At 37.3% G+C, this 18985-nt stretch overlaps 1 protein-coding gene and 1 long non-coding RNA gene across 5 annotated transcripts; one reads left to right on the forward strand and one right to left on the reverse strand.

Annotated features, from left to right (window-relative positions):
- Positions 1-315: 315 nt before the first annotated feature.
- Positions 316-10844, reverse strand: LOC143733126 (uncharacterized). Of its 4 annotated transcripts, none has more exons than XR_013201269.1 (5): positions 5121-5193; positions 1183-1236; positions 986-1102; positions 868-895; positions 316-776 (listed from the first exon to the last, which is right to left on the reverse strand). It is a non-coding gene; the product is annotated as an uncharacterized LOC143733126 (long non-coding RNA). The 4 variants fall into 4 exon arrangements; XR_013201272.1 differs by lacking the exon at positions 5121-5193 and adding an exon at positions 10724-10844 and having other exon boundaries at positions 490-776; positions 986-1096; XR_013201271.1 differs by lacking the exon at positions 5121-5193 and adding an exon at positions 10724-10844 and having other exon boundaries at positions 490-776.
- LOC143733125 (uncharacterized) lies at positions 10735-18492 on the forward strand. Its single transcript, XM_077224700.1, has 2 exons — positions 10735-11208; positions 12052-18492. The coding sequence occupies exon 2, from the start codon at positions 12155-12157 to the stop codon at positions 17936-17938; it is 5784 nt and encodes a 1927-aa protein (XP_077080815.1). The 5' UTR covers positions 10735-11208; positions 12052-12154; the 3' UTR covers positions 17939-18492.
- The last annotated feature ends 493 nt before the right edge of the window (positions 18493-18985 follow it).

An 18985-nucleotide genomic window follows, 5' to 3' on the forward strand; every position in this document is an offset into this window, starting at 1 on the left:
TATGACTATTGAGGATATTTTACTTGTCCTCTTTAGTTCAAAAGGCTTGTAAATCACCCAGAAGCATGTTTCCTTTAAACCATGAAATCATGTGTTTTGCATATGTTTCTGTTATTTAGGGGTCAGAGATTGAGTTATGCCTTAACCTGTGTGTGTGTGTGTGTGTGTGTGTGTGTGTGTGTGTGTGTGTGTGTGTGTGTGTGTGTGTGTGTGTGTGTGTGTGTGTGTGTGTGTGTGTGTGTGTGTTTAGGGTTTATAACAGCCTTAGGCATCTGTCACAACATGCATTTTAATAAAGATAAATGACTCTTCAGGCTCATTCGACTGGTCTGGAACGAGCTGTTCATTTTTATTGACTAAATTACAAATACAGTCATGTTTGATTACAAATAAATGTGATTTGATTGTCACACAACAGAGGCAAAAAGTCAAAAACAGTAAAAACCAATTGGTTTTCTACTTTAAATGAAATGACCAACGTGCTGAAATCTTTTGTGCTTTTGATACATACACTATATTAGTAGTTCATTTATATACTGTAAATATAAACATTTTACTCATATAAATGCAGTTATGGCTCTCAAAGTGTAAAAAGCACAAAAAGAGTAAGGAAGACACAGCAATGACGCGGATCTGCTGAATTTGATTTAATAAATAAATCAGTATAAAATCAGTCATAAATTGACATATGAGATTGTGTTCTCTAAGTTAATATCATAATATTAATTCATCCTCGGAAGAGATTTCATTCCCTCCTGTTTTCCATATCAATGACCCTAAAAAATAGAGGTTATTATTTTATGAGATTCACTTTCACACCAAACTTTCATCATAGTGTAATTAATATGCATATAACAATATTCTTACCGTGAAGATGCTCTTCTCACTGATACATCTTTAAAAAAATGTTAAAGTGTTAATGATAAATATTTTGTCCTTTTGATTAAAGCTTTATTATTTTAATCAGATTTCTAAAAGCACTTACCTGATGGTTCATTGTCAAGCATCTGCTTTTTGATTATGTAGATTTTCAATAGCAGAAAACAGACGGAGAAGAAAAGGCCAATCCCTGCTCCTATGACCGCATATTTTATTTCTGAGGCTCAGGGGAAGAAAAATGAACTAATTATAAAGTTATCAGCGCTAAATGGGTTTGGATTGTGAGTTTCTTTAGTCTGCTACCTGGTTCATCACTGGAAGAGTCTTGTCCATTTACACGTGTCACCAACAAGCAATCTGTAATAGAGCAGTCGAGTTGATAATACTTAAATGGGTCATAGGATGCGGTTTCTTGTTTTCCTTTTTCTTGTGTTATGAAGCTGTTTGTGCATAAACTTAAGGCTCAGCCACGCCATCCTAAATCGCTTTTTTTAATGTATCTATTTATTTATCTAAATTACTGTATTTTTTTAATTTATTTTTATTAATGCCAAGGTATTAAAAATATAAGTAGCCTACAAAAATGTACAAATTACATACAGCTGCAAAACAGCACATATACATATAGCCTGTATGTATACTCATAAAGAAATAACAATAAAATAAAATAAAAATAAAAAATAGAACAAAAAGCTGTAATGAAATAAATTAAAAAGTTGAAACAAATTGATTGTCTTGAAAGCTTTAAGATTCTTAGATGACGAAATGCGTTGGATGTATTGTTGGACAATGAATAAGGGATTGAATTTACTACGGTGAATGTGAAATTTGGCAAGGAACAACAATTGATTAATAATAAAATACTCATTAAATTTAGCTTTTTGTATATTAAAGAAGCCAAACAGTACATCCTTAAAAACCAAAGAGAAATCCGGAAGCACATAGCGTTTAACAAAATTAGAAAATTCAACCGAGAATAACTGTGTGTGAGGACAATCCCAGAAGATATGAAGAGTAGTTTCATCAGGGGCACAGCAAAAAGAAAAAATTGGGTTTATATCTGATTTAAACCTTTTCAAAAAAGCTTTAGCATGGGTAAAATTTGTGTAATAATGAAATTTCTCTAACCTTGTTAGTTATTATGTATTTCAAAGGCAGAGTCCATACTTTTTTCAAATCAATATGATCAAACAAATTCTTCCATTCCTAAACCGCTTCATTCAAACACTCCTCCACAAATCTCAGTGTGTGTGAGGCAGTTTCGTAACACCGCCCAAATGTACATGCAAAGAAAGAAGGCGTAACTTTTATTTTCGCTGTATTATTGTTGCCGCCAGCGCCGCCATGCCGTGGAGACGCTGTGTTACTTTGTTTTCATATTTTAAGAATTTGCTACTGACTATTCAAACGCGAGTTTTGAGCAGTATAGAGTAGCGCTTGAATGTCATTTCTACGATTACAAATGCAGACATGGTTTTATGTTTACATAGTGCTCTCACACCCTTAGCGGCGGCGCGACGCGTAAAAAGACATTATAGAGCTCGGGCGTAGACGTCATGGAACGGTGCATTGTGGGTAACGGCAGCCATTTTAGAGATCACGCAAATGCCGGTTGGAATAAGCTCCATCAATAGAATAATATGTAAGCTATTAGTAATAATAAAGCGTTTTAACATTTAAGCTACAGAGCTACAGCTTCAGCAACAGAATACCATTTAAGGTCCAGTGCAGAGGAGACTATAGCTAGGAATTACCACTGCATTTGTGTGTTGGCTGATGCTTTCTAGAAATATAAGGTACAAATTATGCCATAGCCTGTCAGTATTACACTAACCTAGTCTATCCACCAAAATCTAGATGAATAAGCGAAGTGACATTCCTAATCGAGAATTGATATGCTGATTTGGCTAACAGCTACATCAGTATTTTTTATATTTAACTTAACAGTTTGCTCCCAAAACACAGCAACATACTTACGGTTTTAATCTGAACAGCAGAACTTTAGTTAACTGCTAAATGAATACATTCAATGTAAATGTTGCTAGCTAGTTAACTCTGGCAGCTGAAAATCTATTGACCATGTCATAAAAATATCAGTTAGCCGCTAACGGAGTTGACTAAGTTACAAAGCAAAGCAAAAAGACCACCACTTATATGATTTATGAGATGTTTGCCCTGTCGATCGTGAGACCGATTACAGCAGTTCACAATACAGCAATACTGAACCATTTTCCTAAAAATAACCTAAATTAAACCTAATATTTTCTAATGACCAACGTAATTACGTACTGCCTACTATACAGTGCATATACTTCCGTACCGTGATTCCCAAAATGCATCGCAACGTGACGAAACGATCCCGAGCTCTATAATCAGTAATTATGTCCCCAATGAAATAAAACCTGACCAATCTGAAATGATCTGTTCCAGTCGCGCTGGCAAAGTTGATCGATCAGCTTGGTCATCTGCATTTTCCAGTTCAGATTCGGGCTCGAATTGATATTATCACCTGTCATTATTGCTTTGGGAGATGATGTTCCAAATATGGTAAGGGGCGTGACAGTTCCGTCACACGCTTAAGGTTTTTGGGCCAATCAGAATGCATTGGATTGCTGGCCAATCAGAGCACACCGCGCTTTTCAGAACGATGAGCTTTGTATAAATCGACACGTTTCAGAAAGGGGGGGCATAGAGAAGCAGCAATACAGTATGTGTAAAATAATGACTTAAAAAAAAACTGCGTAAACACATTGCATTAAACCAAATACACAAAATAATGTTATTTTTTAGAACCATCATATGACCCCTTTAATTAAAATATATCAGATTATTATGTTGCCTTGAAGTAGCCTAATATTCCTGTCATGTTTATGTTCTGTTTTGGTTTAGTTTTAGTGCTAGTTTCCTTGTGTTCACCTGTGTTTCGTTTAGAGACATTGTTTAGTTTGTGTATTTAAACCCTCTGTGCAGTTCAGTTCTTTGTCTGGTGTCTTCTGTGTTAAAGCTTAGGTAATGTGTGGGTCACTTCTGTGTAGTTCTTAGTAATGGAAGAAACAAAGCTTTTTGAAACTCTGAATCAATTGTTTTGAAAATGATTCAGTTTCGAAGCCCTTGAAACACTTGCCAGTGTAAATGCAATAAAAACTCAGCCCAAACATGCATAAAAATTTCAGTCTATTGCATCGAATCAACAAATCCTCAAATACCATTACATATGAAGTGTCTGTATAATAGGCATATATGCGTTCTTTTATTAATTTGTAGGGCTCGTTTTGGCGTTTTATGGAAGGAGTGGATAGTCAGGCCAATAATAGACAATTAACTACTGCACTTACTTTTTATTTTACAAATGTGTCATTATAAATGTACAAGATTATGAAACTGATCCGAGATCAGGCATAGACACTGTTTCATGAGTTCACTGACATCATCGCCCCCTATTGGCGAACTATTGAAATGTCAAAACTCTTCTTAACAGTTGTGACGTAACGATTCGTCATTTAATGAAATCACGCGACTTCGGCATCGGCAGTTTAATAGGCTCTCTGATCTATTGGTTCAAAACAAAAGATACGCAAAGATTTTGAAGCTTCATGAAGCAGTGTCTTTAATTTTTCAATTTTTTTTTAAAGTAAAATTACTGTAACAAATGTTTCTTTAGCCACATAAACCTGTTTTTGCTGCATTATGTAAATCAGTCTCTTTATCAGTTGTTTGATCAGCTTCCTGGAAACACAATCAAGACCCGATGATCGAGAGGAAGTGAGATTATATCTGTGATTATGACATCACTTCCTACTTAAGCACACTGAGACACGTGCATACCTTTCTCAAAAATGCAAAAGACAAACAAATGCTAAAAAATTAAATACTTACTGAACAGTCAATACATATTACAATATATCACATCTTTATAGAGATTTATCAGATTTGGGTTTTTTTGTAATGATACTTTGCATGCAGTCATACACTTGATGTTACTAGAATATGTGTTAACCTAGTTTATCTGTCACAAGTCAATAATTAATTTAATATTCTAGTTAAAAATTTGCTTTTGCGTCCAACACACTCGTGGTTTGGCAGATCTTCTCCAGCATCTTATCAATAAAGCATACAAGCCATTATTCCGTTTTAATTATGTTTTAATACAATGTTCTTAATTTGATGTCACAATTTCGAACACCAATAAAAACAAGAATTTTAGCAACGCAACTTCCATAAACTGAATGATAATTCCTTACCGATTGCGAGGAAAAAGCAGATGGCAGAGCAGTATCTCGCATGTTCAGACATTCTTAAATCTTTTCATGTCTGGCTCTAATATTGGTTGTTTGCATTGGTTTACTGCTGTGCTGCTGTTGAAATTTAACCATTTCCTGTACGTTCACCAAATGGTTTCTAGATAAGATGATGCAGATGATATGCATGCATCTCTTCAATGTTCTTTCCAGCAGGGGATAAGTGTTTTTAAAAAGCAGTATCAAGATACAAGATATGTCCATTCTGAAAATGCTTGCTCTAATATCGAATCTCCATTAAGCATCACACTTTGTGTTAGTTAAAGAATCAGATCAGGTTCATCAGGCTAAAACCCTCCATTCAATGTTTTGAGATGTACATGCATTGCATGCGAGATCTATTGCACCGAATTGTTTTGCAAGGGTTGACCACGACACACTTTTGGGGTGAGTACCAATTTTTTTTTCCAATTCAAAGTGAAAGAAAAGGCATTTATAATGTTAAAAAAGATTTCTATTTCAAATAAATGCTGTTCCTTTGAACTTTCTGTATCACTGTTTCCACTAATAGCCGCACAGCTGCTTTTGGTAATAATCAATGTTTCTTTAGCAGCAAATCAGGATATTAGAATGATTTCTGAAGGATCATGTGACACTGAATACTGAAAATATCACATGCAGGTTTTAATTGTTTCTAGATGGATATTCGTGAGTACATGCTCGATGGACAGGCTTCCATCAACAGGTTCTTGTTACACAGTCAAAGGTCACGAAACGGTCCAGAATGCAGACTCACTGTTCAGGGGTTCCGACGCGGTCAGCGGTGAATGTCTGCTAGACAAGCTCTAACAGGTTGGCATTACAAACATGGCGGATTAATGGAGCATTCAGAAATCGCAAGACATGCCACCTCGTTTTATCTTGTTTCAATAATCTGCCAGCAGAGACTGGCCTTACTATAGCAACTTATAATCATGGCCTTGGCCGTCCGTTCTCCCAGCTGCTCAAACTGGTGTCGGGTTCTCCCAGCTTTGTGTGGGCTTCCTTTGGGAAGATTCACATTTATACACCGAAACATTACTGTAAAATCGGCATCAAAAATGACATTAATATCATTGTATTAGGTTTTTACAATCAGAGTGACTGATTTTTGGTCTGAATATTTGGGCTAAAACAAGCAATGCTATATCTGTCAAAGTCAGCAACACTATTTTGAATTATGCCCGTTTATGCACCGTATAATGCATTGTGTGATCACATCAATAATAATGCTGATCTATTCATTGAACACACATTTAGAAAGTACAATGCATTAAAACAGACAACCAATCTCAGATGCAATCTGCAAATATTATAATGAGTTTTATCTTTGGTTACAATTATGTTTGAAAAGGATGCAATTTAAGATACATTATGATAACACAAATTTAACAACAATTAATAAAAACTGTAAGAAATGAATTGCTCATTGTTAGTTACTTTTAGTGAATGCATTAACAATGGTGCCTTTTTGTAAAGTGTTACAGCTTTAATCTTTTTATCATCTAATGGGGCTTATCACTGGTATTAGCAATGTATTTAGTGCTGAGTTATTGCAGAACTGCTATTCATATCAACTCTGACCACTGAGAGCTTCACAGTTGTTATATATAATTTATATTTATATAGTCAGCCCTGTTCACACAAAGTGCCTTGCTATGTTTAAACATTAGCAACATTTATTGTCAGTTGTTCCCTTGTCATTGCCTCAAAGTAATCTGTGCACAAAGAGCTCAACATAGTGCAAACTCTCTGCTTGATGCTTTACCATGTTTAAATTCTAACAGGCTTATTCATTTGAGAGGATTAAAAAGACAGTGACCATTGGCCATCTTAAAATGGGAATTTTGAATTGAATTGAGATTGAATTGTGATTGCTTCCTCTATTTAGATGTTTACTTATGAGTGCAAATAACAAAATCACTTAAATAGGGTTCTAAACTGTATTCACACTCCACAAATTTGGTTAAAATGCCTTATAGAATTTGCTCGCAAATGGCTTATTGGTTGCAAACCTTATAGAAGAGATCAATAATAATAAAACAAGCTCATGTTTTTATATTTTCTCATTTATTTTGACCTCCTAGGGATTATGATCAACATTTTCTGAAGCTTAAACATCTTCTCTTACTGGCCATAATTGAAAATGAACACAAAATACATTTTCTGGTGTTTATTTGTGCACTCTGTGCTTAAAAGAGTAAAGCCGTGCCTTTCAATAGAACTTCAAAATTCCACTTCTTGTCTCGCCAAACAAACACACTTGTGAATTTCCATAAATACTTCCAGGCTGGTGTTGGTCCAGTAGCACGCGGTAAACTGTGTGCATGAAACACCTCCCAAAATGCTTATCATAATCTCTTAAACCATAACAACAAGAGTTCTTTGTCTGCTCTATTTATGTCTATTTATAGTATGAGAAAAGCTATTACTCTTTTGGCAATAGTAAACACCATTTTTTCTTAAGAGAAAGAAATGACACTTCCTTTCTCTATCATACATCTTGATGTTGTTTTAGAGCATCAAACCACACAAAACAAATAAAAACAGCATAATTATGTTATATTTTAAGTATACTAAGTGTGAGAATTACCGCTTGTTTTTGACAACTTTCTAGTGGACGAATGACAGTATATTGAAGTGTTTTAGTGGCAAACTTCATAACTAAACACTGTTAGACATGACTTTACACCACACTGCCATTGCTTAATATTGTCAGAACGGGCATTTGTGCATCCTTAGATCTGTGAATCACATGTATCATGAAACCTAATGGTTGCATCTCAGAACTGGCATGATTTGTTTTCATCACAAGGAGATTTGTTGACATCTTGAGGCTCCAGATATTTCTCGGCCTGTATTTGTGGCAGTGAACATTTCAAGTGGAAGTGTCATATTAATTGGGTCTGTTGCAATGACTCAGTGTTGCAATTGACTTGCTTTGTGAGCTGTATGTTCTAAGAAATGTTTATCTTCTAATTAATATTGATCCATGGGTATAATTCCCTTGTTTTTTAAGGCTAAAACATGTTTAAATTGCATGATAACCTAAACATTTCATGCCATGATTGATTTACAGCCTAGATACAATACTATTGAATAATAAATACATTTTTATATACTTTTAATTCAGCAAGGATGCACTAAATTGATCAAATGGGACAGTAAATACATTTATAGTGTTACAAAAGATTTATATTTCAAATAAATGTTTTTTATTTTTTTATTTTCTATTAATCAAAGAATTCCTAAATTTTTTTTTTTACAGTTTCCAGAAATGTTTCTTGAGCAGCAAATCATCATATTAGAATGATTTCGGATCACGTGACACTGAAGACTGGAGTAAATTCAGCTTTGACATCACAGGAATAAATTACATTTTTAAAAGGTGTTACAATAAAAAACATTTACTTTAATAATATTTCACAATGTTCCAGTTTTTACTGTATTATTTTATCTAAAAAATGCAACCTTGGTGAGTAAAAGAGACTTTTCAAAAACATTTAAAAATCGTACTGACCCCAAACTTTTTAACTGAAGTGTACATTTATGTGCACATTCTATATATACTTCACCCTAAAATCCCCATAAATGTGTCTATTTGACCTGTGTGTTACATTTTAGATCTTCTGAAGCCTTACGATAGGTGGGGAACAGACTAAAATGTAAGTCCCTCACTTAAAATCTTGCTAAATAGGGAACTTGCTATATACGGAACAAAAAAACACACACAAAAAAAATCTTCTTTTATATTCCATGGAAAAAAAGTAAATTTTATTTTATTTTTGGGTGAACTATATCTTTAAGCAACCCACAAAAAATAAATTCTTCCTGTAGAATCCAGCATGGCAGTCAATACACAACAGTAAGATGAACCTCATTCTGTGGGCAGCGAGTGCATGTCGAGGCCAGCGCTTCAGACATGCTAGTATTTATTGGCTGCCACGATTCTCCAGTCCCATGCAGTGAATGATAGCCGGCCCATGTGTGGACGTCCATCACCTCAAATAGACCACGCTCCTCTCTGGACTCCCCCTACAGCGAAATAGTCCCGTTGTCCTATTATAGCCTTGCCTGCTTGCTCTGGAATAAGAGGTTGAGTGGACATGAGAGCTTTTTGGAAATGGTGAGACCGGGTTGCTAAGGATAGAGACTCGTCTGCCCTCTCTTTGTGACCTTCCTCCCCTTGAGGTTCACATTAGCAGATGCTAAAAGGGAAATGCAGTATACAGTTTTCTGACTGCTGACACACAGTCTTACAGCTCAAATAAAACTGGGAAGGGACAACCACATGAATCGTTTGTGAACAAAACATGCATGTTGTGATACCTTTATTTTCACACATTTTTGATGATTATCTGTGAAAAAAGTGTCTTCTCAATTGAGAACGCTTGCATCTCGTTGAATGCATATTTACTTCCATTTAAACATAGGCAGAAATCAAAAACAAATAAGATCTGAATATGAAAAAAAATAACGGTAAAACTTTTTACAATACGGTTCTTTTGTTAACCTCATGTTCAGCAACCAGATCACTGATTCAGATCATGATTCATGAATGATTCATTCAGATCTGTTTTAAACTGGATCACCTGATCGACTGAAAAGATTCAACTCAAAGAACGATTCCTTTTTGTGTTCCACAAAAGGAAGAAATGAAGTCATCCCGGTTTGGAACAACATCATTTTTAAGAATATTCATTTTTAGGTGAACTATTCCTTTAACATGGCCTAAATTTCTGTTTGTTAAATACTATATCATTTTAAATCTTTATCAACTTTCATTTTACAGCTTTCTACCAATATTTGATTAAATTTGTTTTAAGGCATGTTCACGCCAAGAATGAAAACTATAAAGTTGAATATAACGTTAACTATATTAGCATCCACAGCAATGCATGACAGATGCAGATACTGCATAACTGCAGTTTGTTTTGTCCTCTGTCTCTTTAAATGCTTGAGCTGATGGATTCTGATTGGTTGTCAATGCTTTTATCATTTATCAGCTGGAATAAATTGCTTTAAAACTGATTCCAGCAACATCATTCCTCTGTGTTGTTATCAATATAGCTGTTTTGTGGACTTCCCTATATTCTCATAGAATTATATTAAAACAAAATATTTATAGTTATCATTACAGTTACTGGCCTTTACTGTGAAAACCTTGAAAAGCACTATCAATATTCTTGAGAGTCTGGCCTTGTTCAGTGGAGAATCAGGCATGTGACAGATAAGCTGAGATATGAAAGGTGTGCCAGAAAGAAAGACAGGCGATTACTGTATGAAATACAGGCTGCTTCAAATAGAGACACTTAAATAACTCTCTATGACACTGTGTAGGTGTGAAGCATAGACAAATAAACACATTGACATAATGAAGCATTAAGACAGAGCCTAAGCAAATATGTTTTCCTCTTTCAGTCTGAGCGGGGAGGCAGAAGTACTAGAAAGACACAAGCTGAACAACTGTGGGAAGTTTGTCATGGTAATCAGACTCCATTGGACACTCATCCCACACTTTGAGTTTGGTGACACTGCTGTGGGGTGATGCAAGGTGCTATATTTACCTCCCCTGTTTGTGTGAAAAACGACTCCTCATGCCAGCCACCATACAACAACATCCCATGTGTCCAGAGCTGCTGTGTTAATGTGAAATGTTGTTGTCTCTGTAGGATTGGAGAGTATAGACAGCTTAGGTCTTCAAGCTACCGGTACCAAAATAGCAGATGACCATTTCATCTGTCGCCCACTCGACACTAAACAGTCGCTCAGATATTTGCGATCACTAACTTCTTCCTGTGTTACAGCTCTGGCCTTGCCGGCAACTATTTCGGTAGGGTGTGTTCGCTTCGGTCTTCCTCAGCCTCCTTCAAGTGCTTTCTTAAACATGGATTTCTACCATGAGCTTCAGGTTGTGTTCAGTGAAGAGCATTTTCATAGTCTTCTTTTATGGAGTAACAGAGAAGTCTGATTTCACTTGGTGGCTAGTGTGAAATTTACCTTTAAGGATTTGTCCAAGGACGAAATACAGAAACTGAAAAAACCAAAAAAGGTAAGGAATAAACTTAAACAGGCCATTACTCTGTTACCGTCAAATTAATGTAGATTAACACGTGCTTACATTCTTGACAGAAGCTCTGTTTGAAATTATCTTAAGGTAAATTATATTTTCCTTTCGATAATAAAACAAGATCAGTTGAGCACAGCTGCTCTTTTACATTTTTATAATTTTATGATAGACAGTCTGTTATTTTGAAGAACTTTCCTTGTGGTTAGTCAGGGCGTTATCACTGTACTGTAGATCTTCTTTCACATAAATAAAGTAACAGATGTGGGGAAATTACCCCGACTGCAAGTTGATACAAAACGATGGGCGGTAGAAAAATGTTGCGCTGTCCAAAACCTCCTGGCCACTAAGTGCACGCCTTTAAATGCTCACAAATATACCTCGAGATTTGTCCTTGCATGGTTAGCTCTTGAGCTTTCTGAGATGACATTCCAAGAGATACACAGAAATGTGTAATAATGCTATATTGTAGTCTCTTTTAAGACACATTTACATACCATGACAGATATAAGCTGTGATGAGTGCTGGTTAATGGATTCAGGTCAGGATAAATATGGGTTAATGAGTTATACTAGGATCAACCACACCAATGGTTGTGTGCAGGTGGCCTGTGTATGTGAAAGGGCAGAGAGACATCTGCCCTCTTCTAAAAATAGTTGGTTTTTGGCATGGTGTATCTTTCTTTACTGTACATAGTCCCAGGCTAGATTAGCAACCACATCCGAGGTCAAAACATATGTTTTTTTAAATCAGTTTTTAAATATGATTTTTGACTGTTGTTGCAAAAACTGATATATTTCTATTTTTGTTTTGTTTTTTTGTTACAAGATTCTCACAATGTAATCTCCAATATCTGGTGATGACGATGCAAGAAGTGTCAAGCCAGGTCAATTCTGCATCAGACTGAAGGAACTGGGCAAACGTATTCATCATGAGCAACCAGGAGAAGCGTCACAGGACAAGCATGCAGCACCTCCGCTATCTCGATAGCTTTATGGATGAAATAGACCGTGAGGTCATGAGCCTGACGGATCGAGCTTTCAAGAGTCTGTGCATTGGAGATGAAGCAATATACAATGACTCAGAGTTTTCGCCCTCTCCAGTCAGCTGCCACAAGCCAGTGGTGGAGGGCGTCACAATTAAGACTCAGGAGAGCTCATTTTCTGCTGTCAAAAAACTTAATTCTCACCCCCTTAATGGAGCAAATGATTTATTGAGTAGATCGAATAAGTCATCGAAAGACTCTGCACTTTTTGCTGTATTTTCAGCCAAAAAGAATGGTGAGAGCACCAAGATGACAAATGGTGATTCATGGGACAAATCCGCTCTTCTCAGCATCCAAAAAGAGCTCTCTGAGTTTTCTTCAGATTACCAGAGTTTAGCAGCGGAACATCTTTCCCAAGCCAAGAATCACCTAAAATCAGATGAAAAAGGATCCACCAAAAAATCAAGCAAGGATGCATCGCTTCCCTCTGGAAAATCCTCTAAGAGTAAACACAGCAAAAACAACAAATTGAGAAAACTGAATTCCATAAACTTTTTCCTCCACAGTGAATTCAGCCCGTTCTTGTCATGGAGGGATTTTAATAAATTCCCCATTGGTCAGGAGCACATATCGGAGATTATGTTAAGCAATAGGCCACCTGAATGGTATGATTCACCTCTTTACAAAGAATTAACTGCAGCACATGGACACTTTAAATTAAGTTTTTCCCCATCAGAAGAAAAAAAAGTTGAAAAGTGTCCTATAAAAACTGAGACTCATTTGCTTAAACCACAGGTTGCGTCTGTACAGTCTTCAGCACCTAGTGTAGCCCCAAAGCCAGAGGAAGAGTCCAAGCACATCCAGCACAAAATTCCTACAAAGGACCCTCCTCTTGCCTCTGAACAGAGATGTATATCAGAAAGGGCAGAACCTTGCGTTCCCTGGAGAAAAAACAGAAGTAGAGCAAAAAGTGCTGCTCCTGTGGGACATTCCATCAACTCACCAGTCTGTGAGAGGACAAGCGCTGGAGAAAGGAGAGCACAGGCATTTAAAAACGAAGTGCAGACAATAGAGGACCAGACCTCCGCTAGTTCAACACCTTTCAGTATTTCACAGCTGTTGACACCAGTGATACCCTCCAGACATGGGACAGGAACTTCAGACATACTGCAAACTGTGCTCTCACCCACTGCCCTTGATGTCCCACTACTCCCGGAGAGAGACGTGTATCCGTCACCTGAGATTAGGAGAGAGGGGTACAAATCCATTGCATCAAGCTTGTTGTTCAACCTCAAAGACAATAGAAAACGGGTTAAGACAATGTACAGTCCACCAAAGTTTAAACGTCTGGATGTGGCAAATCAAAGCAAAGAGTCTCCCCAGCCTGAAGTGTCAAAAGATGGCCTTGAAATACAACAGATTTCAGGAGATACAACTATTTCACTCGCTTCTCACAAAGCCATCATCTCTCAGATGAGTCCCTTGTTGGAAACCACAGACAATCAAACTTGCTCTCCTGCAAATGGTGGGATGCCAGATGACTATTTGGCATTAAGTCTTCTTCAGTCAGGAAAATTAAAATCAGACAGGAGCCCTGCAGCAAACAAGGCACCTTACCCCTCATTACAACTTTACAGAAAAACTACTCCTGAGGAGATTAATATTAGAGCAAATGCTCAAACTTTGGTTGAAAGAAGTTTGCAGGTTTTCACAGATAAAGCCAGAAAAGATCATGACACAGAGCATAGTTATCCAAGTAAATTGTTTAAAGGTGCAGAGTTGCAAAGCAGAAATAATCCCTTAGAGTCAACGCTAAATGCCCCTAAACCCACTGAGGGTTTAAATAGCAAAAGATCTCTGGAAAACAAACCTGGTAAAAGTCCAAGTGTAAGTTTACTAAACCTGGAAGAGCAAGTCATTAGTGATGGTACAAATCAAATTAAGGATAGGTTGAAAACTAGAGGAATAGTCAGTGAACAGAAAAGCCCTGTTAAAGAGAAGGAACCACACAGAAAGCATGTCTTTTCTGCACGACAGAACAACTACATTAAAAGTCAGAGATTTGTAAGTACAGATGATAATAACCTTAATGATAACGATAGTTCTAATGCAGAAAAAGGGACTATAAAGGATAAAAATGAAAATGACAAGTGGTCAAGGCATTCCAAAAATACTAAAACAAAAGAAAAAAGACAAGAGGAGCATATTGCAAACATACATAAAGATAAAATAATGGATGGACCACTATTGAAAGAAGGGGTTCATGTAAGAGGAGAAGTTAACACAGCTAAAGAGCTAAAGATGTCATCAAAGAGTGGTTTGGAAACTCAAAGAGAGCAAAAAGGTAACTGTGAAACAAAGAAAAGAAACATTTCTGAAAAGAGAACACTATTTGCATCAATGGAACAGGTGCCTAATAAGACAAATGCACCATTAAAGAGAGAGAATGTTGTCATTGATAAGTATGACCTGGCCAAAATGGCTTTAGAGGAAGTAATTGCTGAACGAGAACAAAGAAAGTTGAAAAGTAAGGCTGTCTCCAATGCAGAATGTTCACTCATAGATATAAAAAGAGTTGATTGTGAAAAACCTCAAGGTGGTGAGTTACCCACCAGTGGAGAAGACCAACAGTCTAGTATGGTTCAGCTGAATGAGAGGGAGAAAAGTGCAAAGGATGGCAAAGGTCAGAATACTGTATCTGCTTTTAAATCAAATTGGCAGACTGGTCAAACGAGGTCAGAAGACATGGCCAAACATGGTGAAAGTCATGTGGCTGAGGTAAAATTAGCCAAGCCCTGTAAGCAGGAAGCATCTATTGGGCAGTGCCAGCATGCAGGACCTATAAAATATAATGAAAGAGACAGATTGTGCTTAGACAATCAAGAAAGCAACACGGATAATGTCAGCAAGGATGATAAATTATGCCAAAAGAAAGGGTTGATGAATAAAAATACAAGTAATGCAAAGAAATGCACAAAAACAGGTGACCATTTGAAAAGTAGCAATCTTAGCAGTGTGGGACAGTGTGAGGAAGAGTTGGGCGTTAGTTCCTTTAAACCTGAGATACCCCCAAGAAGAGGGAGAAGTCATTCTCATAGTAATGACAGAGTAGGTGAAAAGACAGAAAGTAATTCTGACTTTAAAAGAGAAGGTGACACTACAGTCAAAACTGAGGACATGAAAAGTAGGGAAGTTGACAAAGTTCAGTCAAGTCAATCAAAGAAACGAGGCCCCATAATAGGAAATGTATTGTCTCTGAAAGAGAAATATGACAAAGAAAGTAAGGTGAACCTCAAGGATGCTCAGAAAGGTCAGTCTGTTGAAGATACAAGCTGCGAAAAGTCTATGGAAGAGGGACCCAATGACAAGGCTCCAAAAGACAAAATGGAACATAAATTCGTTCCACCAAAACTCACAGTTAGTGATCCAGAAAGTGGGACTTATTCCATTATCTCTCTGGATTCAGTGAGTGAACGAACGTCTAACAACTCCTCGAAAGAAACAGAAAGAGGTGAGGAACATTCTAGTGCAAAGAGGAAACACAGCGTCACCCAAGACTTCCAAAAATCTATATGTGATCTCAGAAACAACACAAATGAAGAAATCCAAGACAACAAGGTAAAAACGAATGAGAAGGAAGAGGATTCTGAAGGTCAGAAGCAGAACAAATCCAAAGGTCCTGGTAAAAGCTATGTGAAAGACTTCTTCAGTGGATTTCTGTTTGGACTTTCAAGCTCAGAAAAGGGAAAAACTGTAGATGAAAATGAGGAACTTTCTGAAACACAGTCGTCAGAGTCTTTTAAAACCGATAAAGCCAGAAAAGACAGTATCACAGTACATGATATTCTTGGGCAATCTCACACTATATCCTCATCAACTGGTAAACAAACACATCACAGCAGTCAATCTTCAAACTCAAGTGAGCTCTCTCTATTTCATGAATCAGAACAGGGGGCAAAATCACAACCTGAAGAGTTAAGTAAAGCAGAGGTCTGCTACATGAAAGAAATAGTTGATGGAAAGGTGAAGGAGAATTTACAGAAACCAACGATAGATTCCTGCTCTTTAAGCAACCATGAAAGTGAGTCTGATGTTTTTCCACCGAGTGATGTGGACAAAGGGGGATGGGTGCACAGCTTGATTGAGTCAGCTAGAAGCTTAACACAAATATCACACAGTCATACTTCCTCCAAGGATCAACTAGAAATAGATCAACAGCTTTCTCAGAAGGGCCACCTGAATGGATCCGAGAAAGATGAGGAAGGTCTGGACCTATGCAAGGACTGTGTCCATTCCCCAGTTGCATCAGTCAAGAGCCCCAAAACAAACCAACCAGCAATGCATTTATTGTCCCTTCCAGTAAATCACCTGGTCACAGTCAAAGATGGAAAGCTATCAGTTGGAAGTGGCTCTGTGTCTGAGGAGGAGGAGCAGTGCTCTGCTGTGAGCACTTTATCTGAGGGCCTGGAAAGCTATGAAACATGCGGAGGGGATGCCACGGAGGAAAACATCTCTAGCATTGCACCAGCAGAGGATGAGGAGGGATCCAAGGCACCCAGCGAGAGATCTGCTTCAGTCTGCAGCGGAAATGACAGTAATGGTCAGAATAAGCCACCTGTTGTACCTCCAAAAACTGAAAAGGCTCTACGCCGAGCCATGAAACTTACCACACGGAGGATACAAAAGGCTGAAGCTAAAAGCAAACCTGAGCGTAAAGGCAGAAGCAATGACAAAAGTGTCAGTCACAAGGCTGAGAGGAGACACCACAGCACTGACAAATTACTTGACAGATCAGAACATAGATCGCTCAGCATTGACAGAATCAGCAGTAAACACAGCGAACATCTCAATGACACAACGGAGCCCAAAACTCAAAGAAGCGAAATACATGCTAGACAACATAGTGGTCACAAGAGTCAAAACATAGAAGAGAATGAACCTAGTAAAAAACTTCAACATGCATCCAAAGACATAGAAAGACAAAGCAGTGACTCAAAAGGCCACTGCACTGAGGAACAACAAGATGGCACATCAAACCATGGGGATCATTTGGAGAATGGCAGTATAAGTAATGACAGTGACCGATTAGGTCGAAGCAATGAAAAACACTTGCCCAAGAATCTGGAACGTAGGACTCAAAGTCTGGATAGATTTCTAAGGGAAAAACATGAAAACATGTCAAGTCGCGGTGGTGATGGTGGTGAAGTTAAATCCAATTTTTTAATAGAAGGATCACAGTACTCTACTCCAAAGGCATTACCTTTGCGCCACAACAGCATTGAACATACTTATGCACCAACAACTAATCTTGTAACCCAGTCCTTCCCAATCACCCAGAGAAAGCTTTTACAGGACCCTGACTCTGGACAGTACTTTCTGGTGGATATCCCAGTACAGGTCAAAACGAAAACTTTCTTTGACCCAGAAACTAAAAGTTATGTGCAACTGCCAGTACAGTCTCCTGAAGCTCCACCAATGGAGGTTATGAATACACCACCACTTATGCTGTATCATGGCTTTGTTCCAGTGCCTGTACCATCACAGAAATCTGTTGTCAGGACTGGAGGATCTATGATTCCTCCGGATGACCTGGAAGACTTTGAACCTAGCAGGAAACAAATGCAGGAGGACTTTTATCAGATAAATAATGAAGAAGGAAATCCTTACATTGAGCCAGTGTATATATCACAAGAACATACCCCTGAAGAGGAAATTGATAGTGTGAGATGACAACATGAGTGGATGGTCCAGAGATTGAACGTGACTGAAATCAGGGATTTGATTTGTTTGTAGACTAATGCAGTTTTCACTGTTTCCAACTTGCAGTCTGGTGTGATATGGAAAAAGTTTTTGTAGTATGTATGCTGTTCTTTGTTTATAGTACACAAGACGTGGATTGTACATGTTTATTTCTTCTTAAAGTATGGCAAATACCTAGTTCTCTTACTGTTAAAAGCACTTGTCTATTTGTAACAGGAGGTTGAGATTTGGATTTGCGCCTTATTGAAAGTAGTGTTGCTTTCACAGAAATATTTAACAGATTATTTTGATACATCTTGCATTTGAGGTTTGAAAATACATTAGTCCACAGTATTTTTCACAGCCGAAAAGTATTGTAAAAATGAAGAAATTAACATTAGTTATTGTGTTTTATATGCTTAAAATGGTATATTTGACAATTGCTGATTGCATCATTTTTCAGGGTGCATTTTGGAATGAATCCATTTAAATGGATTGTTGCTTCAGAAAAGAACCATTCCAATAAAAACATCATTAATGAGCAATTGTTTAATGATCTAATTTTGATTATCTTGCTATTTTATCCAAAGACGGTTTATATCCCATTCAGTTTATAGTCTCAGAAAGAAAGACTTCCAGTATAAAGTATATAGCCCTCTCTGCAGATTATTCTGCTAGACTTAGATATAAAGAGACCCTGTGATTGACACTGACACTGTGACCAACCATGACCACATGCTGTTTAATCCCACCGGGTTATCTGAAATAGACTGCACAACAACAACAACAACAACAACTCCGCACTGGAAAATCATTTCAAATAATGGTGGAAAAAACATTAAAAAATTCCTGATTTTTTTACCATTTAAAGTCGTAATTGCTGATTATTTTTCTGCCACCTCCAAGTGGTGAATAGGAGGTCTGCAAGTGTCTTATCTAGCTTATCTGTCTTAAAGGAACTCAGCGTGACTCATCAGGGTCGAGCATGGGCGTAGGTTTGGTCTCATCTTTGGTGGGGACGGGACGGGACGGGAATAA

Source organism: Siphateles boraxobius, unplaced genomic scaffold, assembly GCF_051911475.1.
Source record: "Siphateles boraxobius isolate OS27281-9 unplaced genomic scaffold, OSU_SipBor_1 90, whole genome shotgun sequence".
Classification (NCBI taxonomy): domain Eukaryota; kingdom Metazoa; phylum Chordata; class Actinopteri; order Cypriniformes; family Leuciscidae; genus Siphateles; species Siphateles boraxobius.

Coding starts and splice junctions, on each gene's coding strand:
- LOC143733125 (XM_077224700.1), top strand. CDS start 12,155: ATGAGCAACCAGGAGAAGCGTCACAGGACAAGCATGCAGCACCTCCGC.